Source organism: Scyliorhinus torazame, chromosome 21 (genome assembly GCF_047496885.1).
Source record: "Scyliorhinus torazame isolate Kashiwa2021f chromosome 21, sScyTor2.1, whole genome shotgun sequence".
Lineage (NCBI taxonomy): Eukaryota > Metazoa > Chordata > Chondrichthyes > Carcharhiniformes > Scyliorhinidae > Scyliorhinus > Scyliorhinus torazame.
Window position 1 is genome coordinate 1619476 of NC_092727.1, and position 25722 is coordinate 1645197.

Consider the following 25722-nt stretch of genomic DNA (forward strand, 5'->3'; position numbering starts at 1 on the left):
GCAGCACCTGTTCAATTTAGCAAGAAAGCAGTGAAGGGCTTCCTGCATGCTAAACATGAAAAGCAGCAGGCAATTTCCAAAACTAAACATCTTTCAGCTGCTCGCACAATTATCAGCTGTTTTGATATAGATTTTAGTTGAAACAAGACTTTACCTTTCACAACCACCTCACACCTCAAGGTGCTTGACAGCTAATCACTGGCTGCCAAATTGCACACGTCAAGGGATCCGAGTGGGCATCATCGATTAGGCCAGCATTTATTTATTGCCCATCCCTAATTGCCCTCGAGAAGGTGATGGTGCGTTGCCTTCTTGAACCATTGCAGTCCATGGGGTGTAGGTACACCCACAGTGCTGTTAGAGAGGGAGTTCCAGGATTTTGACCCAGCAACAGAACGGCGATATATTTCCAAGTCAGGATGGGGAGTGACTTGGAGGGGAACCCCCAGGTGGGAGGTAGTGCTCTCATCTGTCTGCTGCCCTTGTATTTCTAGATGGTAGAGATCAGAGGTTCTGAAGGTGCTGTTGTAGGGGTTTTGATGAGTTGCTGCAGTGCATCTTGTAGATGGTACACACGGCTGCCACTGTGCGTTGATGGGGGGGGGAGGAGTGAATCTTGAAAGTGGTGTAAGGGGTGCAAATCAAGGGTACTTTATCTTTGATGGTGTTGAGTGTCTTGAGTGTTGTTGAAGCTGCGCTCATCCAAGCATCAGACATCATATGATTTACAGCGCAGGCCATTCGGCCCATCGAGTCTGCACCGGCCCTTTGGTAAGGGCACCCTAAGGCCACACCTCCACCCTATCCCCGTAACTCAGTAACCCCACCCAACCTTTCTGGACAGTGAGGACAATTCAGCTTGACCAATCCACCTAACCTGCACATCTTTGGACTGTGGGAGGAAACTGGAGCACCCGGAGGAAACCCACGCAGACACGGGGAGAACATGCAGACTCCGCAGTGACCCAAGCCGGGAATCAAACTCGGGACCCTGGAGCTGTGAAGTGACTGTGCTAACCACTGAGCTAGCTTGCCGCCCATTGCAAGTGGAGAGTATTCCATCAGACTCCTGCCTTGTGCCTTTCGATGGTGGACAGGCTGAGGGGGAGGGGGCCAGAAGTAAGTTACACGTCACAGAATTCCCAGCCTCTGACCTGGTCTAAAAGCCAGTGTTTATATGGCTAATCCGGTTCAGTTTCTGATCAATGGTCACCCCCAGGATCTTGATAGTGGGGGTTCAGTGATGGTAATGCCATTGAATGTTAACGGGAGGTTAGATTCTCTCATTGGAGACGGTTCTGTCACTTAGCGCAAACGCGAGCTGCCACTTATCAACCGAAGCCTGAACATTGTCCATGACTTTCTGCATATGGAGAGCAACTGCTTCAGTATCTGAGGGGTCACGAATGGTGAACATTGTGCAGTGACCATCTCCACTTCTGACATCATGAGGAAGAAAAGGTCACTGATGAAGCAGTTGAAATTGGAAACTACCCGGAGAACAATCATGAATGAAAGCATGGGAAGATTAAGAACACGCTTTCAACGCCTTCAGAAAGCAAAGCTCCTGTCCCCATTTGAGACTTGGCCTTTGTTTCTTAATAAATGAGGAGGTTGGGATAATGTTGGGAAAGAATTCATGTGATATTTACCAGCTTGCGAAAAAAGACAACTGCAACTTACAAAGAATATTGATTTATTAATTCAATATCTCGCGACTGAAGATCAAGGAAATTTAGAGCAAAAGAAAATGCTTTAAATGCTCAGATCAGACACTATCTGTGGAGCTTCACGTTGATGAGCTCGCGTTAGAATTCTACACTTGCTGCCTGACATGGGTATTTGTAGAATTTTCTCTTTTTATTTCAGAATTCACGCATTTGACTTTGGTTTTATTAGAATGTAGCCTTCCACTCTGCTTTCAACACGACCGCGGAGAAAATGGATTTGTGCTCAGGACATAAATTATAATTTTGTCAACACAAACACTTAGACACTTTGTCTATGAGCAATTAGCAAATAACCTGCGATAATACCAATTTGTGCCACGTCTTTAGGCTTATCAAAATAATACATGTTAAATGATTGGAAGCTTCAGAATGTTATCCAGCATTAGGATTGTGAAACAGGACTAGGGATTCTGAGGATCCACAGTCCAATTCTGCTAATGGAATTTACCAACAAGCAGATGTACAAGATTGTTCAGGCTACACTGTCCCAAACCCTAAAGAATGAATCCATCCTATTCCAGTACAAATAAAATAAGCTTTTTGTATTGTACAATCATCTCAGTTTATGTAAATATCATGCAAATGGAATCCTTTATCACCTCTGGGCATTCAGGATTGCACATGGAACAGCTACAATACTGTTTCCTGATTTATTAGTCGTAGTTTGGTCAGTGCAGGTTTCACCCCAGACTGCACAGCTCCATGCCCGTGTGATATGGCTTCAATGTCTGGCCTGCGATTTCCCTCATTTGAGTTTGGTCAGGGAGGGATCCAACTCGAGGCTAAATGGACTTTCTCTCCTAGCTTGGCTGGGACAAAGAAGAATAAAGATGGAGGTAAGCCAGGACCTGTGACCTGGATGGAATGTATTCAGATCCACATCACGCTGCACTATAAACACTTCACTGCTCCACTCTATCGCAATCTCATTTATTTTGAGGAATAACTATTTGAAGATTTCACACCAGCTATCCCCTTCCTAACTCCACCCTATCCTCGATTTAAATTCTCAATTAATTATCCACTTTCTGCTCTTGATAATCTTCAGTGTTCATGTCGTTCAAACCAAGTTCCTCATTATCTTCAAATGTGCGCTCAAATTTTTCAACCGTCATTTCTGGATCAGGATCCGGGGCATATAAATTCTACATTGACAGAGAGAAGAAACAAGGAAATCTGTTAGGAATGGAATCCCCATAATAATAATTAAACATGAAACTCTTTCCCAGACTCCAGGGTTCTCCACCCTGTTTCTTCTGTCTTTACAACATCGGCCAGATTAAAGCGAGTTCAAGTTGTGACGACAAACGATCTGTGGAATCTCCATTCCTTGATGTGGTTACCCACTGAAGTAGGAGACAAAATGCCCAAAGAGATGTAGGGTTATGATGACAATAGTTGGTCTCAATAAGCTGATTGCACTGACCGGTCACTCAATATTAAATCTGGATGAAGGACAGTGAACCCTCCGTCAGAAACACAACCAGGACAGAGGCAGCCAGCCATCACTGAACCTGACTAAATGACAGCTGCATCCAGCCAAAACCATTTTCTTCTGGGAGTAATTGAACACGAGTAAATGGACAATCTGAGTGGAACCTGAGGGGTGTTCCAAGCTGGGAGGTGCAGGGGATTGAATAGCAGCCCCAGTTACAGCTCATCGGCACCGTCTGAAGTAGCTCTTTCTGCACATAGCCAGCAGGGCAGGCAGATTTCTTCTTCCACTCTTGGCTGGAACCCACTGTGTTTAGACAGGGTGAAGCTATTTCACGGGTGGCACGGTAGCACATTGATTAGCACTGTTGCTTCACAGCGCCAGGGTCCCAGGTTCGAGTCCGGGCTTGGGTCACTGACTGTGTGGAGTCTGCACTTTCTCCCCGTGTCTATGTGAGTTTCCTCCGGGTGCTCCGGTTTCTTCCCACAAGCCCCGAAAGACGTGCTGTTATGTAATTTGGACATTGTGAATTCTCCCTCTGTGTACCCGAACAGGTGCCGGAATGTGGTGACTAGGGGCGTTAATATAAGCCTACTTGTGACAATAAAGATTATTATTTCAGCAGCACTTGCCTGTAGGTAGCTGTTTCCAGCAGAGTCTCTAAGGATGATGTGAGCTTCTCTTTTACCCAAAATAATCTAAAGAAAAAAAATAAAACCCAATTCAGACAAAAAAAGAGTTCAGCAAAAGCACAGAAAAATCCAAATAGTCAAAATAGTTCAACAGTAACATGCGTTTGAGGGATCTGAGAGGCTGAGGTGACTCATCCACTGAGGTAGCTTACTGTCTCGGCTGAATAGATTCATAGACGTTTATAGCACAGAAAGGAGGCCCATTGTGTCAACAAAGATCTGACTACATTAATCCCAGCGCTTGGGCCATAACCCTGGAGGTTACGGCAGCGCAAGTGAATATCTAAATACTTCTTAAACTTTCCGGGGTTTCCTGACTGAGCCACCCTTTCAGACAGCGAGTTCCAGACTCCCACCGCCTTCTGGGTGAAAAGGTTTCCCCTCAACTCCCCTCTCACCCTTCTACTTCCCACATGCATAGTGTAGCAGGTTCACTCAGCATCAATAACGGCTGCAGCTGCCGTCACAAATATAAATTGCATTTAAACTGCACCAAGGAGCCTCTGTTAAACAGAGTCAATGACATGCCAGGGATGATAGCGTTAGGACAGATGGCCAAAGGACTTGTCAGAGATCGCTTTTTTATTATTCATTTGTGGGATGTGGGCACCGCCGGCTGTGCCAGCATTTACTGCCCATCCCCAATTGCCCTCGAGAGGGCAGTTAAGTCAACCACATTGCTGTGGGTCTGGAGTCACATGTAGGCCAGACCAGGTAAGGACGGCAGATTTCCTTCCCTGAAGGACATTAGTGAACCAGATGGGTTTTTATGACGATCGACAATGGTTTGCACATAGTGGGATTGGAACCCGGGTCCCCAGACCATTCCCCTGGGTCTCTGGATTACTAGTCCAGTGACAATGCCACTGTGCCACCACCTCCTCGGCTGTTAAGGAACGTCTTAAAAGAGAAAAATGTAGAGACGGAACAGTTTGGGGAAGGATTTAAAGAGGTTAAGGCCGACTTCCGGTGTGACATGTAGGCGGCACTTTTGGGAACTCCGATGGGGACCAGATTCGTAAAAGGTTTTTCGGAGGTTACTCACCAGGGAATTGCGAAGCTCGGCAGATCAGGCTCCCCCTGAGCTGAACCCGTGCCCAAAACAGGGTCCAGGAAGCCTGAAACTGACCTGATCGCGACAGATTTGGGAGCCTCGTGGAACGCCTCGCCACCTCAGATGGCAACGGCAGGGCAGCAGCAGCCCCAATCACGCTGGGCGCACTCAGACGCCTTGGCCAAAGAATTCAACAAACAATTCAGCTTGCATTTTGAGAAGCAGTGGAAGGTGATCGCTGACAAAATGTGTGAGTTAACTGAGGTGCTGACCAGTCCGCTGGAACAGTAGAAAAACATGGCGAGACGCTGAAAGGTGTTGAGGAGGCGTTTCCGAGACACGAGGACTTGTTTGCCTTGCTCAAGGCCGAGGTAGCAGTGGTGGCCGATGACAATAAAAGGTTGAAGATGGGGAAAATCTGACAGGGAGGCAGAACCTCCGGGTTGTGGGATTGCCGGAGGGAATGGAGGGTCTGAACCTCACTGAGTATTTATCACAAATGATCTGGAATATGGTGGGCGATTGTGGCCTCTCTTCCCCCCCGGTACTCGACAGGGCTCATTGGATGCTTAGGAAGAGACCAGGACCGAATGAACCACCTCGCATGTTGATCATTAGGTTTCATAGCTTCCGAGAAACGGAAAAGGTCCTGCAGTGGGCCAAGGAGTGCCGCGACATGAAATGGGAAGGAAATACTCTCAGAGTAGATCAGGGTGTGGGTGCAGACCAAGCGAGGAAGCAGGCAGCCTTCAACAAGGTACAGAAGGGCATTCGTTTCGGAGTGGATTACCCCACGAGGCTGCAGGTCACGCACAAGGCCAAGGATTTTTCCTCTGAGACACCTGAAGAAGTGAAGGACAAACAGACGGAGGTCCAATTAAACCAGGGGTGTTATGCGGGGGAATCTCTTTTTTTGCAGTTTCTTGTAAAAGCTGCGGGCTGAGGGGGGTGGGGGGGTTTTGGGGTGAAGGGGGTGGGGGTTTCGGGGTGAAGGGGATGAGAGGGTTTCGGGATGAAGGGGGGGTTTCGGGCTGAAGGGGGTGGGGGGGGTTTCGGGGTGATGGGGTTTCAGGATGTTGGGGGTGGGGGGTTTCGGGATGATGGGGATGGGGGGTTTCGGGGTGAAGTGGGGTACGAGATGATGGGGTGGAGGAGTTTCGGGATGGGGTGGAGGGGGTTTCGGGATGATGGGGTGGGGAGGTTTCGGGATGATGGGGTGGGGAGGTTTCGGGATGATGGGGTGGGGGGGGGGGGGGGGTTCGGGATGAAAGGGGAGGGGTTTACTGTACATAATTCTTGATAATCGGTCGTTGTGAAGTTTGATTTTTTTTCCAGTTGAAGGAACAATGGAGGAATTTCTATGCTGTATAGTTGATGGATTTTTATCTTTTCTATTCCGAGAAATAGTTTATTCTCATGTTGGGCAATGATCCTGATGGGAGCTCCCTTGCTAGCAGGGTATAACGTGGCAAAGGGACTGAGGTGGGGAGAGGAGCTGCAGCTGTAAAGCCAGCACTAACTGGCGCACTTAGTGACTGGGCTGGGGAGGGAGGGTGCTGAAACTGTGGGACTGGTTCCAGTGTGGGGATTTAGAGGGGAAGGAGGGGATTAGCTGGCTGATGCCTGCTCGTTCTGGAACATTGTGTGTTTTTCTAGGGATGGGGGTGGCTGCCATCTCCGGGGGGGGGGGGTCCTTACATCGATGCTGCTATAAAGGTTTATTTGCTTATTCCTAACGGTGGAAATGGCTGACTCCGGACAGGGAAGGGGGGGGGGGGGGGGGGGGGGGTTGCTGACGACACGACACCCTCCCTAACTCGACTGGTCATCTGGAACGTCGGGGGAGTGGGTGGCCCTCTGAACTGATCATGAGTCTTTTCCCATGTAAACAACTTAAACTACAGGAGACCCATTTGTGGGTGAGGGACCAGACCAGAGTCTGGACGGAAGGAGTGGGTTGGGCACGTGCTCCATTCGAGCTTTGATGGTAAAGCCCAAACACAGCAATTTTGATTAATAAACGAGTGTCTTTTTTGTCCATCGGGATTGCGGCTGATCCTAATGGTAAGTATGTAATAATAAGTGGGTCCTTGGCAGGTACTCTGGTACCTATGGTGAGTGTATATGCCCCTAACCGGGACGATGCAGCATTTATCAATGGTTTGCTAGCCTCCATCCCCGATTTAGACACACATCAACTGGTCTTAGGCAGGGACTTCAACTGTGTTTTGAAACCAGAATGGACCAATCAAGCCCTAAATCACTGGCTCTCTTGTGCCGGTTCTTCAAACTTTCATGGAGCAGATGGGGGGAGCGGACCCGTGGAGAATCCTGCATCCACATGATCAGGAATTCCCGTTTTTCTCACAGGTACGGGGATGGGCTGAGCAGTCGCCAATCTGGTGTCTCCTCCAGTTTGTTGGACAAATTCAGCCCAAATATTTGAACTCATTCTACTCATAAACAAGAAGGAAGAGGAAAGGTGCAGTGTGCCAGCGAATGGAAGCTCAAGAGGCCGCAGAGAAGCAGAGGAAAAGGAGCGAGACGGCGGACCCACGAGGCGAGGGGTCCCTGGCCACCCCGAGGGAGGGAGACCGGTGACCCAGACAATCCCCCTCCCCCCGCAGATGGATGGAAGATATTTCTGACTAAGGAATTGACTGCATTGAGTGAGGCAATCAAAGCAGAGATCCATGTGGCGGTGACTGAGGCGATGGTTGCCATGCAGACAGCGATCAGCAGAATGGGGAAGAAGCTGGAAACTCAAGCGAAGATGATCGAGGAACTTGAAAAAGCGTTGATGGAGCAGAGCGACAGGATTATTGCTCTGGAGGCTGAAATAAAAAGGTTGGAGCAACCCAGGGGAGCCTGAAGGACAAAGTCAAGGATCAGGAGAATCGGACTCGGTGCCAAAACGTCCGAATTGTGGGCCCTTCCAGAGGGGATCGAGGGCAGGGACCCGACAGACCATGTGACCCAGATGCTGAGCAACTTAGTCGGGAGGGGCAGCTTCTCCAAGCCACCAGAGATCGACAGGGCACACAGGTCACTCCGATCAAAACCCAAGGCCGAGGAGCAGCCAAGGACGATAATCGCCAAACTACACAGGCAGCAGGATCGGGACAGGATCCTGCGTTAGGCACTGCAGACAAAGGCCAGCAGTTGGGAAGGACACAATAGGATGAGCGGGTTCTTTGTTGGAGTGGAGGACAGGTGCGAGCAGTGCTCTTGTGGGTCCATCAGCCGTACCCACATGTTCTGGTCGTGCCGAAAGATGGTGAGCATTTGGGTCTCCTTCTTCAGCACCATGGCTTACTGGTTTAGCTCATTGGGCTAGGGCTAGACAGCTGGTTTGTGATGCAGAACAAGGCCAGCAGTGTGGGTTCAATTCCCCTACCAGCTGAGAATTCGGAATTCTCCCACCGTGTACCTGAACAGGCGCCGGAATGTGGCCACTCGGGGATTGTCACAGTAGGGGCAGCACAGTAGCATTGTGGATAGCACAATTGCTTCACAGCTCCAGGGTCCCAGGTTCGATTCCGGCTTGGGTCACTGTCTGTGCGGAGTCTGCACATCCTCCCCGTGTGCGTGGGTTTCCTCCGGATGCTCCGGTTTCCTCCCACAGTCCAAAGATGTGCAGGTTAGGTGGATTGGCCATGATAAATTGCCCTTAGTGTCCAAAATTGCCCTTAGTGTTGGGTGGGGTTACTGGGTTATGGGGATAGGGGGGCGGTGTTGACCTTGGGTAGGGTGCTCTTTCCAAGAGCCGGTGCAGACTCGATGGGCCGAATGGCCTCCTTCTGCACTGTAAATTCTATGAAATCTAACTTCATTGCCGTGTTAATGCAAGCCTACTTGGGACAATAAAGATTATTTAAATTAAATTTTAAATGTCAGTGATTCTTAACATTGATCTGGAGCCTTGTCCATTGGTGGCCATCTTCGGGATGTCGGACTCTCCGGGGCTGCAGACCGGGGTGAGGGCGAATGTGCTTGCCTTTGCCTCACTGATAGTCTGTCACACTGCACAAGTGGAGACTTATTCAGCTCTCAGCTTTTAGTTTGACTGTAATCTCCTGGACAGTTCCATCCACAGCCAACAGGCTCCCTCAACCCTATCACTTACTGTCATCTGCCTTACTTCATTGCTGTTTAGGGGAACATAAAGTCATACAAACATTAGAAATGGTGAGAATCTGAACAGCACTTACATAAAGTTCAGGCATGGGGAAAGATGCAAGCTGGAGGTCACTGCAGTGGGTGCACGGTGTCATCCTCAGGTTTATTTTTAAGCATTCCCTGGTTTTGAATCTAGTTCAGCTTTCGGTCACTGCTCAATGCCACCAGAATTCACTCACAAGGTGAACTGCAACTGTACCTGGGGAATACCCCAATTTATCAAATATAAAATTCAGGAGCTAAGAACTTTCTTACCTCATTCAACTTCTGCCCAAATTCTCTCAGTTTCTCAGATCTTTCAGGAATGGTGCTGTCCCCAGCAAAAAATGGGTTCTTTGCCACAGTCTATCAAATCAAGGAAAAAAAATATATATTTTTTTAAGATAGTATATTGGAGCATATCAAATAAGTGCCAAAACAAAAACAAAGAACCATAACAAGCTGTGAAGCAGTAACATATAACATTGGAATATAACCTGGTAAACCCACCATATATAGAAACCCGCCAATCTCCCCCCAGTTTGTCTAAACCAAAATATCCTTCAACCCACCCTTCCCCCCCCCAAAAAAACGAATATATCCCTCAACCTCCCGCCCCCCGCCAACCTTCTCCCTCCTCCCACTGATGATTTAGTGCTTCTTGACAAAGTCGATCAACAGCTTCCACCTCATGGAGAACCCTTCACCCTTCCCTCTAATGGCAAACATATTTTTTTTTTTTAAACAAGTAGAGGAATTCAGCTCCCAGGGAAGGTAGGAGCAGCTCAAATGCTTCCAGAGTCCCATCTTGCACAGAACAAATGACTAAGATTTAGAAAATAAATCATTTCTCACTAATTCTTTCACATCATTCAGTAACCCTTCCAAGGTAGTGAACTTTCCTCCGAGTATTCCCATTCCGAGCTCAAACTCCAGCTCTGGAATAGAGACGGCACAGGTTTCTGACTACAGGGGACAAAAAAGGACAGAATTATTGTTCACAGCCATTGAGAGCACAAGTCAATAAATATTATGCCTTTGTAAAGATTTAATTATCATTATAAATGTAGCCAATTACTGATCAGGTTCCTTCCTCAGATGTAACAATTGAACAGGACATGAGAAGCTTGCTGCTGCAAACCACAGTGATGGAACAATGTTGTACCTTGAGCAAGTCCCTGCTCATGTCGGACGGGTCTGTAATTCGCAGTGTGATTTTGGTTCCCAGAGGCTCAGTGGCTCCTCCCGACTTCACCTAAAATTGTAAAATAATTATGAATGAACAAGCAATGTTTATACAATCTGTCTGCTCTTTTTGCCAAACAGAACCTCTGCTATCCTCCCCCTCTGAAGATTCTGATTCCCTGCTTCAGTGAGATGTCACAGCCTCTTGCACCTCTTCACGTGGGAGCTGGGACAAGGAGAATTGCAAGATATTCAGCCGCAAGGGTGATCACAGCCCGACAATAGCTTATTAGAACATTACAACAGTGACTCAGCATAAACATATTTCACTGGCATTGATGGTTGTGAAAGATGCTATATAAATGCAGTCTCTCTTTCTCCTCAGGCTTTGCAACATGAGTCACTAAATAGTGAACAGGAGCACACAAAGTTAGTCCAATTTTCGAGTCTTTAAATCAAGGGCTAAAGAGTCAACTGTCACACCTTTGCCACGAGTGAGGGGAGTTAGCTCAGTACCGTCCAGGACCTCTTTGGCCTGCAGAAGCAAATCCTGCCTTTGTTCAGAGCGCTTGCTCAGGTGCCAATCTAGAATTGCTGCACCATTTCTGTACAAAGCCAGCTGCTCACTGACTTTGTTAAGTTACACAGCTGCAACTAGAATTTCCCTTTTGCAAGGGCAACACCAGAACAGCTCACGGGGCTAGTGTGAGGGAGGAAAGGAAACAACTCAGTCCTTCCCCCTGCACCATAAACACAGGTGCAATGAACATAAAACCCGAATACTCCCCACACGGTTACCGGCACTCTCAGGCATGCCTTTGGAGAGTCAGCATAAGTGGTCGGGGAAGCATTAGCCAGGCTAATCTCAGTCCAGATCTCAGTCCAGAACAACACTGGCAGAGGCCATGAACTAGCTCATCAGCGTATCCTTTTGGGAATGGACTGGATGTTAATGGTGCAGAATGATCTAACAAGGAGCCAATTCCTTCACAAGACAAAAAAAGAATTGGAGGAGCACAATAAATGTTCACAATACCACAGTCAATAGTTTAAACTTCTTCCCACAATCCCTCTCCCCGTTATAATTTAGACAGTCAGTAATATTTACCTCATTGGTCCGCTGTCCACAGGCTTCACAATTGGTTGCCATAATGATCACCTCCTTAAAGTGTGGGATTTCTGGCAGTCTTTGATAAAGGAAAACACTGGCACAGCTTCAAGCTGGAACCCATTACAACCCCAGAGTGGTGCAGCTGCTAAATGGATAGTAAGTGTTGTTATGGTTATTACAAATGATTGCCACCGGACCCATTATCAGGGCTAAAAAAAGAGAAAGGACTAATTTCTGAAAATCATAGAATCCCTACAGTGCAGGAGGAGGCCATTTGGCCCATCGAGTCTGCACCAACCCTCCGAAAGAGCACCCTATCTAGGCCCAAACCACACCCTAGCAGCTCGAGAACTAGATTTCCACAGTTTAACCTTTAGTGTAACAGAAGCTGCTTCTTTATTGCCATTGACTTTCTACCTGAAATAAAGAACATTTTTCAAATTGACATTTTTGATCTTGATCAAACACGCTGGATGTTTTAATTCAAGTGCAGCCGTTTCCCTCCCTCCTATTCCGTTGTGTCTAATGTGCTCAGTCAAAGGATACGCACTATCTTCATGTTGGTCTCCGCAGGTGCATTACACCCTGGACAGTTGGTACCAAACTGCAACACCTATAGAGATGGAAACACATCATTTAGTAACACAGATTTCCTCTTCTGTTAAGATAATAACCGATCGTATCAGGGTCAGATATCTGCTGGTCAAGTCTGGTTACTGGATGCAGAGTTTAAAATCACCCAGCTACTCCAAAACCCACTTCTAAGGAAAGTCTTTTCTGAATGTCAAGAGCATTTGAGATATAGAAATTATATACATGAAACACACAGCCCCCATCAATCTAACATGTACCAGGACATGAACACCTGATGTCCAGGAACCCCCCACCCCCAAACTATCGGAGGACAATTCCAAGACTGCAACCAGTGCCTCTGCCATTTCCACCCTTACTTCCCTCAATATTCTTGGATGTATTCATCAGGTCTTGGAGGCATATCAGCTTTATATAGTCAGCTTTACTAATACTTCCTCGATATCAGTTATTGGTTTGGTTTACAGTCCTCATGGGAAAACTCACTTCATTCCTTAAATCCTCCATGGTGTTTTGGGATTTCTCCTCTTCTGTAGATGCCTGTAAGGATAGCGGACAAAATAAAACCATTGGTGCACAGAAGATTCAATCATTCACTATCACAGTTATTTTGCTCTCTAACCTGTGGGTCTCTCCAGTTGTACAGTTTTGCCAAGCGGGATTGTTGGCAGAATGTTCAAGCTGCTCATCAGAACCACTCCAGTTGGCCAGTGAATGATATGAAAATCCAGTTCAGCCTGAGCTCTTCATTGTGGAGAGCTCCCCGAACTGGTCTCTGCAACAATCAACCTTGTGGGAACTACCTCTTCCTACACAGCAATACACAGCAGCACACAGCCGCACACAGCATCATGATTTGGAGTCAAGAGGCGAGACTCACTCAAATTCCAAAGATTTTGTAGGGATTAGACTCTTGGCAGTAAAGAGGTTTCACAATAATAAATGTTGGATGGGACTGGATTTAAACAACATTTAGGGGAGGCAAGATTAGCTCGGAAACATTTACAAATAACTTACAAAATCCTCATTAATTAACTTTGGGGATTTCAAGCTTCTTTGCTTCAATTATACCTGTGGTAATAAGTTGTATATTATTACCTGTGTGGTGTGAGTGTGCAACTCACTATCACAGGGAGTAGTTGAGATGAATAACATTGATGCATTTAACAGGAAGCTAAATGAACAGTATGAAGGCAGCTCATTTCGATCGTCAATACCAGATGGGCTGGGCCTAGTGACCTGTTTCTGTGTAAATTCTTCATAAATGGCCATGAAATTTCTCTTCCTGTTATACGGTAACATTTGTCAAACATTCTCCCAAAGGTTGAAAAGCCACTATTTCAAAAAGTGGTGACTTATCAGATCCTAATAACTCCGCCAACACACATACCCACCACATAAACACCCCTACCTGCAGCCCCAACATGCTGTCCTGTACAGCATCTCGCTTGTAATGAGTAATCATTAATGCCTCATCCTTCTGTGGGGCATTGGGATTCTCGACAAAGCTGTTCCCAGATGGATCATCGACAACCTGCATAAGGAAACCCGATTAACTGAAAGTGAAAACAAGTCGAGGGCTTTTTAAAATTAAGATACAGTAGGAGGGTTTCACGGCTAGGCCAGCATTTGTTGCCCCTCTGAAGGTGGTGGTGAGCTGCCTTCTTGAACCGCTGCAGTCCCTGAGATGTTGGTACACCCACAGTGCTGTTAGAGAGGGGATTCTAGGATTATGACCCAGCGACAGTGAAGGATATATTTCCAAGTCGGGGTGGTGAGAGACTTGGAGGGGAGCCTCCAGGTGGTGGGGTTCCCAGGTATCTGCTGCTCTCGTCCTTCCAAATGGTAGTGGTCGTGGGTTTGGAAGGAGCTGCCCAAGGAGCCCTGGTGAGTTGCTGCAGTGCATCTTGTAGATGCTGCTACTTTATCACAGAATTTACAGTGCAGAAGGAGGCCACCCGGCCCATCGAGTCTGCACCAGCCCATGGAAAGGGCACCCCACTCAAGCCCACACCTCCTCCACATCCCCACAACCCCACCCAACCTTTTTGGACATTAAAGGGCAATTTAGCGCGGCCAATCCACTGAACCTGCACATCTTTGGACAGTCGGAGGAAACCGGAGCACCCGGAGGAAACCCACGCAGACACGGGGAGAACATGCAGGCTCCGCACAGACAGTGACCCAAGCCAGGAATCGAACCTGGGACCCTGGAGCTGTGAAGCAACAGTACCAACTACTGTACTACCGTGCTGCCCTACTGTGAATTGGTGGTGGTACATTGATCATGCTCAATCCACCAACCTGCACATCTGTGGACTGTGGGAGGAAACCGGAGCACCCGGAGGAAACCCACGCACACACGGGGAGAATGTGCAGACTCCACACAGTCACCTGAGGCCAGAATTGAACCCGGGTTCCTGGAGCTGTGAGGCAGCAGTGCTAACCACTGTGCCGCCCCAAGTCTTTTGTTGCATTATGTTTCCTCATATCCATGTTAGTAATTCTTTGCTGTACCAACTCTAAAACAGCATTGTTCCTATATTGTGGAGCCTGTAACTGTGCTATGTGGAGCTGTGCTTGGTCATTGGTTTTACAGATATATCAATTTTTATATTCTCAACCTCACTGCAACATGTAGGGTTCTAGTCATTTATTTTATTGTGTTATCTTCTTAATGTTTCGTAAACCGGATTACCCGGGGGGCTTTGCAATTTGGACAAGTAACCCAGAGGCTCGGTTTAACATTCCAGATAGAGGTGCAAGCCAATCCCAGCAGCCAAGGGAATTTAAACTCAATTAATCTGGAATAAAACATCAGTCTTATTAATAATAATCTTACCAGATTGCCAGAAAAACCCATCTGATTCACTAATGTGCTTTACGAAAGGAAATCTGCTGCCCTTACCTGGTCTGGCCTACATGTGGCCCCAGATCCCGATTAGCTTTTAACTGCCCTCTGGCAAACCAATAAAACACTGTGGGCGGGGAGTGCAGCACATGGACTGGAGTGGTTCATGGTGGCTTCCCCCCACCTTCGCAAGGGCAATGCAGGCCTGCCAGATATGCTAACAGTGCAAGAACATTCATTCTGCTGCTTTTCTGCACACAGCTTTCCCCAGAATATAATCATTTTTTTCCTTTAGAACCTTCCTCTTACTGACATCCATGAATTCTGCCAACTCTTGTCCAGTCTATCATCAATATTCACTTGAAGCTTCCTCTGGTGCTCCAACTTATTTAATGCACATTCCATTTCATTAGCCTCTGAATTTTGGGGCATCATTGCCTCTAATGTACATGTACAATGTTGCATGATTGGTAGAGGAACAGTTCAGTGCACATACGTAAACAGCTTCCCCCGTGCAATCAATTCTCACCGACAGGAGTATCGCAGTAATACATCACCCCAGACAGAAATTACCAGTGTGAATGGCATCTCTACATCCTTCAGCTTCGTTAGCTTTTCAATAAATTCCTCAATCTTGGAGGCCACATCAGGATCAGTTGCCTGGAATGGGTAGGAGGACCAAGAAATAAAAATTTTCTTTAGGCCACATTAATGATACATATAAAAAAATACAGATCAAGCCCAACTCACTGCTGGATCACTGCTCCCAATTTGGGGGTGGAACTCCACATATCAGCCCCGCATAGACCGAACAACCATTATGTGAAAGGCAATGCCCTCATCTAGTAATCAGCCTCACTCCATTTATGAAGACTAGCTATGACAAGCCATTCTCGGAATAATCTAGTTCATCCTTACTTCTATATACCAAATTCTAGACATTGTTTCACCGCCTCATCTCATCTATCAGTGCAGGAAATTACGTGCTCAGGGCTTTGTGGGTGCCTGATACACGACCAGGAGTTCAAGCTCTGGAACACTACCTTATATGCAATTTCTTTTATTAAAAAAGCAAGTTTGACAGCTCCTAATCCCAGTTTCACAGTGTTTATGTTCGTCTCTCCTATTCTTGAATCCTGGACTTATACCTTGATGCTTGAACGTTGGGGAGATTCTGGGAAAGGAGCCGGGGGTGGAGCGAACATTCAATACTGGACTTTGTTTCACATTCTCAGCAAACCAGTGACCAATGCTGACCACCTACCTTTCGTGTGGGCTGATCCTGCTCTAGACCAGCAACAGCTCTGTCAATCAGACCCTCAAGAGTAGACAGTGCTGCAAAAACAGGAACAGATCAGAGGAGAGCCAAACTCGTCAAAACTGCTAAAAGCAGCAGGCAAATATGCTCCAATAGTCATTAGTATCAGTCCATCACTGCCGACAAACAATATCTATTCAAAGATGCTCTATGACCAGATACTTCACAGTCTGGCATTTAGGTCCAAGTGAATAAACCAGTAGCATACAGCAACATGCATACAATCCTAGAGAAAAATAATTAACACTCCTTCACAGTGTACATGTACATAAGTCATTGCAGATGACAGGGCAGATTGAGAACAGTTGATAAAGCATATTGTATCCTAGGTTTTATTTATACAGTATTGACTACAAATGGAAAGAGGTCATGTTGAACTTGTGTAAGACACTAGCTGGGCCTCGTCTGGAGACTGTAAACAGTTCTGGGCACCATACTTGAGGAAGGATGTGGAGACACTAGAGAGAGTACAGAGGAGATTCACAATATTTATTCCAGGGATAAAGAACTGTAGCTATGAGGATGGATTGGAGAGATTGGGTCTGTTTTTCTTGGAGAAAAGGCGGAGAGGAGATTTGCGAGAGGTATTCACAATCCTGAGGGGTATGGACAGGGTCAATAGTGAGAAACTGCTCCCTCAAGAGGACATCAAGAACTAGAGGGAACAGATTCAAAATAATGATCAAAAGGAGGAAAAGTTTTGAAGTTTGGCAGGAATTTCCTGAGAGGGTGTTGGAGGCAGGCTTGATCAAGGTATTCAAAGGGAATTGGGTTGTTATCTGAAAAGAGAGAATGTGAAAGGTTATGAGATAAGGCAGGGCAGTGGGACTAGGTCGAATAAAGAACCAGTGCAGACTCAATGGGCCAAACGGCCTGCTTCTGCACCATAAGGATTCTGTGCTTTATAATAGATGAGATGGTTTTATTGTTTTCAGGGCTATCACAGTAACATGTCAAATCTTTATAACTGTCATGTCTCTGCTTTGCTCTCTGCAGCTGTAACTGTTTACAGAGGAGCAGCCTAACCTGTGGTATTCTGACCAACAGTGGATAGTAACGACAGCCAGCAGAGCCAGCACAGGCAAATGTCACTGTGCTACAACAGGGGCTACAAAGACAGAGATGTGAACAGGTGGGAAGCAGCAAACAATATCATTAAGGGCATCCTTGTGAAGCTAGTGCAAGCACCTGCAGTGCCAATTCCACCCATTAACCACAGTGGCTGTAAACACAGGAAACCCCTCACCTCAGAAGACAATTGAGCAAAGCTACAGAACATTTTTGCCCACTCTTATCACATGTAAATAACTCCTTCTCAACTGGAAATCTCTCTTTGATCATGAACTTGTTCTCTTTCCTGAGCAGAGAGTGATGACTGCAAGGAATTTTCTGAAAATCCAGCCTTTCCCATTTCCATATAACCTATCTCTACTGATTCCGAACATCTCCGTTATATTTCTCTCAACTTATTTTCTTTAAAGTGCCCCAAGGTGGGATATTATTCTAGTCACCCTTCTCTGGAACCCAGATAAGAATTTTGCACAAGAATCTGCTGGTCCAGTGGTACAAACAGTGAGCAGGTACTTACCCCCTTTCTGCGTGAACGGTGGAATCTCAAAGTCAAGTTCAGGGATTTTGGTTGTCGCACAGTCAGCTTTCACCACTTCACGGTTCAAATCCTGTACAATAGATTCACTGCGTTTAAACACAGACCAATGGATTCACCGCGATTAAACACAGACCGATAGATTCACTGTGTCAGGACGGATTAAACACAGACCGATAAATTCACCGCATTAATCACAGACCGATGGATTCACTGTGTCAAGCAAGATTAAACACAGACCGATAGATTCACCGTGATTAAACACAGACCAATGGATTCACCACGATTAAACACAGACCAATGGATTCACTGCGATTAAACACAGACCAATGGATTCACTGCGATTAAACACAGACCAATGGATTCACTGTGCCAGCCCGGATTACACACAGACCGATAGATTCACCGCATTAACCACAGACCAATGGATTCACCGTGTCAGGACGGATTAAACAGAGACCAATGGATTCACTGCAATTAAACACATACCAATGGATTCACCGCGATTACACACAGACTGATAGATTCAGTGTGTCAGGCCGCATTAAACACAGACCGATGGATTCACCACGATTACACAAGCAGGATTAAAGATTCACCGTGTCAAGAAGGCCGATTAAAAAGAGATCTGCTAGTACAAGTCAGTATTCAATTTAAACTTGGCAGAATTATTTTGAAAATAAAGAATACAGTTCATCAAAACCAAGACAACTAGTTGCGCTCTCACATGGTAACGTTGCGTTACTGATTTCACGTGGGCTCTCACATGGTAACGTTGCGTTACTGATTTCACATGTGCTCTCACATGGTAACGTTGCGTTACTGATTTCACGTGTGCTCTCACATGGTAACGTTGCATTACTGATTTCACGTGTGCTCTCACATGGTAACGTTGCGTTACTGATTTCACGTGTGCTCTCACATGGTAACGTTGCTTTACTGATTTCACGTGTGCTCTCACATGGTAACGTTGCGTTACTGATTTCACATGTGCTCTCACATGGTAACGTTGCGTTACTGATTTCACGTGCTCTCTCACATGGTAACGTTGCGTTACTGATTTCACATGTGCTCTCACATGGTAACGTTGCGTTGCATTGATTTCACATGTGCGCTCCCACATGGTAACATTGTGTTACACTGATTTCACATGTGTGCTCTCACATAGTAACGTTGTTACACGGATTTCAGATGTGTGCTCTCACATGGTAACGTTCTGTGGTACACTGATTTCACATGTGTGATCTCATAGTAATGTTGTGTTACACTGATTTCACGTGTGCTCACATGGTAACATGTTACACTGATTTCACATGTGTGCTCTCACATGGTAATGTTGTGTTACACTGATTTCACATGTGTGCTCTCACATGGTAATGTTCTGTGGTCCACTAATTTCACATGTGTGCTCTCACATGGTAATGTTGTGGTACACTGATTCCACATGTGTGCTCTCACATGGTAATGTTCTGTGGTCCACTAATTTCACATGTGTGCTCTCACATGGTAATGTTGTGGCACACTGATTTCACATGTGTGCTCTCACATGGTAATGTTGTGGCACACTGATTTCACATGTGTGCTCTCACATGGTAATGTGTTACACTGATTCCACATGTGTGCTCACACATTGCAAAGCTGTGTTACACTGATTTCACATGTGTGCTCTCACATGGTAACAGTCTGTGGTATACCGATTTCAGATGTGTGCTCTCACATGGTAACAGTCTGTGGTACACTGACTTCACAGCACCAGAACTGTCATCAAATGGCCATACCACAGTTTAGACGACAAACATCAATTTCAACAGTGGCACAGCTAAAACATCTGCTTTACATCTCTCTCAATATTCATTTGCACTCCAGTATGGAGGGGAGAAATAAGAAATAGGAGTGGGACATTCCGTCCATCAGGACTGTCCCGTCATTCGATAAGACCATGGCTGATCCGATTGTGGTCGTATATCCACTTTCCTGCCCGCCTCCCAAAAACCCCGCCTCCCTTGTCCATCAAACCTGTCTTGCTGAGCCTCCAATGACCCAGGTTCCACTGCCCTCTGCCGAGGAAAATTCCAGACTCACTGCCTCAAAGATTCTTCCTCATTTCTGTCTTAAATGGGAGATCCCTTATTCTGAAACTGTGTCCCTTAGTTCTAGATTCGCCCATGAGGGGTAACAGCCTCTCAACATCCACCCTGTCAAACCCCCTTAGACTCTTACATGTTTCAGCAAATTGACCTTTCATTCTTCTAAACTCCGAAGAGTATCGGCCCAAACCCGTGTATCACACTGAACAGAATGAGAAAAGTAATTTCACTGAGTCAGAAACAAATATTTCAATTTCTGATAAGAGCACCAAGTGCAGGCACTAACTCACCTCTTTGGAAGAAACGTGCAGTTTGTACTGCACGCCCTGCTCCTGAATCTTCCCTGCTGACTGGATCTCATTGTTAACCCATCCACAGTTCTCACAGGCAAAAGAACTCACAATAATTTCTTTGAAGAATGGAATTTTAGTCAACAGCAACCGAGTCATCCCCTTCGAAGAGGAACAAAGACAGAAAGAGATATTGATGTGATCATCATCATCCATTCAATAAAACAGATGAAAAGATCTGTCACATTACTGCTCAGAGCCTGGAACGTCGAGAGGAATTGGTGGAGTCACCATCACTGATGTGATCCAATCCACTGATCAGCTCGAAGTCACATTGGACTTGAAACGTTAGCTGTTTCTCTCTCTCCACAGTCGCTGCCAGACCCATTGAGATTTTCTGGCATTTATCTAAATCACTGCTGTGCTGTCGACATGTGCAGGTTGCAAAAAGCACATTCGAAGAACAGGAGATCCCACGGTGTGGCTCACAGTCCCATGTGGGCGCACGGCTACATTCTCAGCTCTCAGCACCAATGGCAGTTGTGAAACTTTGATTTTGAACCAACTCCCCCCACAATCTCCTCCCTTCCCTCCCAGCTTTCCACATCTCCCCTTGGCCCCTTCCTCTTGTCAACCCTACCTCCACTCCCCCCCCCCCCCCCACACCCGCATCCTTACACCCCTCCCTAATCCCTGCACTCCACCCTTCCTTTACCCGCACACCTCCCTTACCCCCACACCCCTTACCCCCACATCCCCTACCCCCCACCCCCCACCCTCCACACCTCCCTTACCCCCACACCATTACCCCCTACCCCCCACACCCCCCCTTACCCTCCACACCCCCCCTTACCCCCCACACCCCCCCTACCCCCCCACACCCCCACTCCCCCTTACCCCCCCACTCCCCCTTACCCCCCACCCACCCTTACCCCCACACTCCCCCTTACCCCCCACACTCCCCCTTACCCCCACACTCCCCCTTACCCCCCACACTCCCCCTTACCCCCCACACTCCCCCTTACCCCCCACACCCACCCTTACCCCCACACTCCCCCTTACCCCCCACCACCCCCTTACCCCCCCACACTCCCCCTTACCCCCCCACACTCCCCCTTACCCCCCACACTCCCCCTTACCCCCCACACTCCCCCTTACCCCCCACACCCACCCCTCCACACCCACCCTTACCCCCACACTCCCCCTTACCCCCCACCACCCCCTTACCCCCACACTCCCCCTTACCCCCCCACACTCCCCCTTACCCCCCACACTCCCCCTTACCCCCCCCCCCCCCGCTCACATTTTCCAGGCAGTTCATGCACAGACTCTCGATCAGAGTCGGACCCGAATCCTCGGCGCCCAAATCCGGGAAAACCGACTCGGAAACTCCCCCGGCCCCGGCCATCGCCCCAACGCGGGCCCACAGTCCCGGCCTCGGGCCTCCCGCTGTCGCTCCCGGTCCCCGGCCTCCCGCTCCCGGCCTCGGGCCTCCCGCTGTCGCTCCCGGCCTCCCGCTCCCGGCCTCGGGCCTCCCGCTCCCGGCCTCCCGCTCCCGGCCTCGGGCCTCCCGCTGTCGCTCCCGGCCTCGGGCCTCCCGCTGTCGCCGCCGCCCCGCGTGAGCAACCGGCGGATCCACCGGGAATTTCCCTCCCCGCGGCCGCCACCACCCGGCCGGAGGGTGAACTGCAGCAGCAGCAACTTGCATTGGGGTAGCGCCTAGAGATGTGGCATTGAGATTTCAGTCTGTTCATTCTGTCTACAACCATAAGAAATATCAATGATTCAAATCACTGGAATAATTGTGAAAGATATTTTATTACCATCCGCAACCGGTCTGAAACCAACTGAATTGTATTTTGAAACAGTGAGAAGTCTTACACCAGGTTAAAGTCCAACAGGTTTGTTTCGATGTCACTAGCTTTCGGAGCGCTGCTCCTTCCTCAGGTGAATGAAGAGGTCTGTTCCAGAAACACATATATAGACAAATTCAAAGATGCCAGACAATGCTTGGAATGAGAGCATTAGCAGGTAATTAAGTCTTTACAGATCCAGAGATAGGGGTAACCCCAGGTTAAAGAGGTGTGAATTGTACCAAGCCAGGACAGTTGGTAGGATTTTGCACACAGCAAGATCCCCAAAACAACCAAAATCTGCTTTAATTATAACTGAAAATGCTGGAAATACTCGGCAGGTCAGGGAGCATCTCTGGAAAGAGAAACAGGGTTTTCAAAGCAACAACTTTTTTCTGATAATAAACATTTCAGGTTGCACGGTGGCACACTGGTTAACACTGCTGCCTCACAGCGCCAGAGGCCTGGGTTCAATTCCAGCCTTGTCTGAGCGGAGTCTGCACGTTCTCCCTGTGTCTGCGTGGGTTTCCTCCGGGTGCTCCAATTTCCTCCCACAGCCCAAGGAATTGCGGGTTAGGTGAGGGTATGGGGAAATGATGGGGAAATGGGCCTGGGGAGGGTGCTCTTTCAGAGGATTGGTGCAGACCCGATGTGCTGAGTGGCCTCCTTCTGCACTGTAGAGATTCTATGATCGTCCTCACAGCTCACCCTCCCACCCAACTTTGTATCATCTGCAAATTTGGAGACAATACATTTAGTTCATCATCCAAATCATTGATATATAATGTGAACAGTTGGGGTCCTAGCACAGATCCCTGCGGTCCCCCACTAGTCACTGCCTGCCAATCAGAAAAAGCCCCATTTATTCCAACTTTTTGCTTCCTGTCTGCTAACCAGCTTTCTATCCATCTCAAAACATTACCCGTAATCCCATGTGCTTAAACTTTACATATTAATCTGCTATGTGAGACCTTGTCGAAAGCCTTCTGAAAGTCCAAAGAAACCACATCCACCGGTTCCCCCTGGTTCCATCTTCAAAGAATTCTAGTAGATTTCAAGCATGATTTTCCTTTTGTAAATCCATGTCTGATTACCCATCTGCTTTCCAAATGCTGGGCTATGAAATCCTTGATAATGGACTCCAGCAACTTCCCTACTACCGACGTTAGGCTCTCTGGTCTATAGTTCCTTGTTTTCTCTCTACCTCCCTTTTTGAATAGCGGGGTTACACTCGCTACCCTCCAATCTGTAGGAACCACTCCAGAGTCATTTGGAAAATGACCACCAATGGATCTACTATTTCTAGGGGCACTTCCTTAAGTACTCTGGGATGAAGATGATCCGGCCCAGGAGATTTGTCCGCCTTCAATCCCAATAATTTTCCCAAATCCATTTCTTTACTAATACTGTAAGAAGTCTTACAACACCAGGTTAAAGTCTAACAGGTTTGTTTCGATGTCACTAGCTTTCGGAGCGCTGCTCCTTCCTCAGGTGAATGAAGAGGTCTGTTCCAGAAACATATTATAGACTAATTCAAAGATGCCAGACAATGCTTGGAATGCAACAGCAGGTGATTAAATCTTTACAGATCCAGAGATGGGGTAACCCCAGGTTAAAGAGGTGTGAATTATCTCAAGCCAGGACAGTTGGTTGGATTTCGCCGGCCAGATGGTGGGGAATGAATGTAATGCGACATGAATCCCAGGTCCCAGTTGAGGACGCACTCATGTGAGCGGAACTTGACTATAATGTTCTGCACACATGAGTGCGGCCTCAACCGGGACCTGGGATTCATGTCGCATTACATTCATCCCCCACCACCTGGCCTGGGCTTGCAAAATCCTACCAACTGTCCTGGCTTGAGACAATTCACACCTCTTTAACCTGGGGTTACCCCTATCTCTGGATCTGTAAAGACTTAATTACCTGCAAATGCTCACATTCTAAGCATTGTCTTGCATCTTTGAATTTCTGTATATATATGTTTCTGGAACAGACCTCTTCATTCACCTGAGGAAGGAGCAGCGCTCCGAAAGCTAGTGTTTGAAACAAACCTGTTGGACTTTAACCTGGTGTTGTAAGACTCCTTACTGTGCTCACCCCAGTCCAATGCCGGCATCTCCACATCTTTACTAATACTAATTTCCTTCAGCTCCTCCCTAAAACTTACGTTACTCAGAACTTCCAGTACATTATTCATGTCTTCCTTTGTGAAGACAGAGCAAAGTAGGAATTTAGTTCCTCAGCCGTTTCTTTGTTCCCTGTTATGAATTCCCCCGTTTCTGACTAAGGGGCCTACATTAGTTTTTATTAATTTTTTTCTCTTTACATACCTGTAGAAACTTTTATAGTCAGTTTTTATGTTCCCACTAGTTTATTTTCAAATTGCATTTTCCCCTTTTTAATCAATCCCTTGGTCTGCCTTTGCTGAATTTTAAACAGTTCCCAATCCTCAGCTCTATTGCTTTTTCTTGCTAATTTTTATGCCTCTTCTTTGCATCTAATACTATCTCTAATTTCCCCTGTAAACCACAGTTTTGGTCACAGTTCCCTTTCTACTCTTGTGCCAAGTTGGAATAAACAACTTTTGGAGTTCACCTATTTGTTCCTTGAATGCTGCCATTGCCTGTCCACTATCCTTCCTTTCAATAATGTTTCCTAGTCCGTCATAGCCAGCTCATACCTCACACCATCATAGTTACCTTTATTGAGATTCAGACCCTGGTCTCAGAATCAACTAACTCACTATCCACCTTGATAAAGAATTCTACCATATTATGGTCACTCATCCCCAAGGGTTCTCTCTCAACGAGATTGCCAACTAATCCTTTCTCATTGCACAACACCCAGTCCAAGATGGCCTGTTCCCCTGTTGGTTCCTCAGCGTATTGGTCCAGAAAACCATCCCGTACACACTCCAGAAATTCCTCCTCTGTTGCACTGTGACTAATTTGACCCACCCAATCTGAATGCAGATTAAAGTCACCATAATCACAGATGTTCCTTTGTCACCGTGCATCTCTGATTTCCTGTCTAATGCTATTCCCGACATTACCACTGCAGTTTACTGGTCTGTATACAAACCCTACAAATGTTTTTTGCCCCTTGATGTTTCTTAACTCCACCCAGACAGATTCCACATATTCTGTACTAATCCCTGTATTCTGCTGTCAGGACCTCATCCCATTTGTTTTACCGATGTCGTTTGTACCGATGTGGACCACGACCTCTGGCTGTTCACCCTCCCCCTCCAGAATGTCCAGTACCCGCTCTGAGACATCCTTGACCCTAGCACCAGAGAGGCAACATTCCATCCTGGAGTCGCGTCTGCAGCCACAGAAACACCTGTCTATTCCCCTTACAATCAAATCCCCGATAACTATCACATTCCCACACTTTCTACTCCTCCCCTCTGCAGCAGAACCAACTGTGGTGCCACGAGTTTGGCTGTTGCTGTTTTCCCCTGAGAGGCCATTCCCCTCAACAGTATCCGAAACGGTATATCTGTTCTGCAGGGGAATGGCCACAGGAGATTCCTGCACTCCCTGCCTCGCTCTCTCTGTCTGGTGGTCACCCATTCCCTTCCTGCCTGCGGAGTCCGAGCCTGCGGTGTGACCACCTCTCTATACCTGCTACTCACGACACACACTGTCTCGCAGGTGCTCAACCTGAAATGTGGTGAGGGACCTGTATTTGGAAGGGCAGTTTGCAGTACTGGATTGAGTTGCGGGAGAGGTTTGAGTTACTGAGGGGGAGTGAAT

At 47.2% G+C, this 25722-nt stretch overlaps 1 protein-coding gene across 3 annotated transcripts; it reads right to left on the reverse strand.

The window, feature by feature from the left end:
* Positions 1–1679: 1679 nt before the first annotated feature.
* zpr1 (ZPR1 zinc finger) lies at positions 1680–21739 on the reverse strand. Of its 3 annotated transcripts, none has more exons than XM_072486328.1 (15): positions 21579–21739; positions 21412–21544; positions 20109–20270; positions 17714–17804; positions 16072–16142; positions 15381–15467; positions 13368–13490; positions 12443–12496; positions 11912–11978; positions 11363–11433; positions 10235–10324; positions 9925–10035; positions 9346–9435; positions 3798–3863; positions 1680–2875 (listed from the first exon to the last, which is right to left on the reverse strand). In XM_072486328.1, the coding sequence occupies exons 2-15, from the start codon at positions 21514–21516 to the stop codon at positions 2744–2746; spliced, it is 1320 nt and encodes a 439-aa protein (XP_072342429.1). In that variant the 5' UTR covers positions 21517–21544; positions 21579–21739; the 3' UTR covers positions 1680–2743. The 3 variants fall into 3 exon arrangements, with proteins under 3 accessions (XP_072342429.1, XP_072342430.1, XP_072342431.1); XM_072486329.1 differs by having other exon boundaries at positions 21620–21638; XM_072486330.1 differs by lacking the exons at positions 21412–21544; positions 21579–21739 and adding an exon at positions 20400–20613.
* Positions 21740–25722: the final 3983 nt, after the last annotated feature.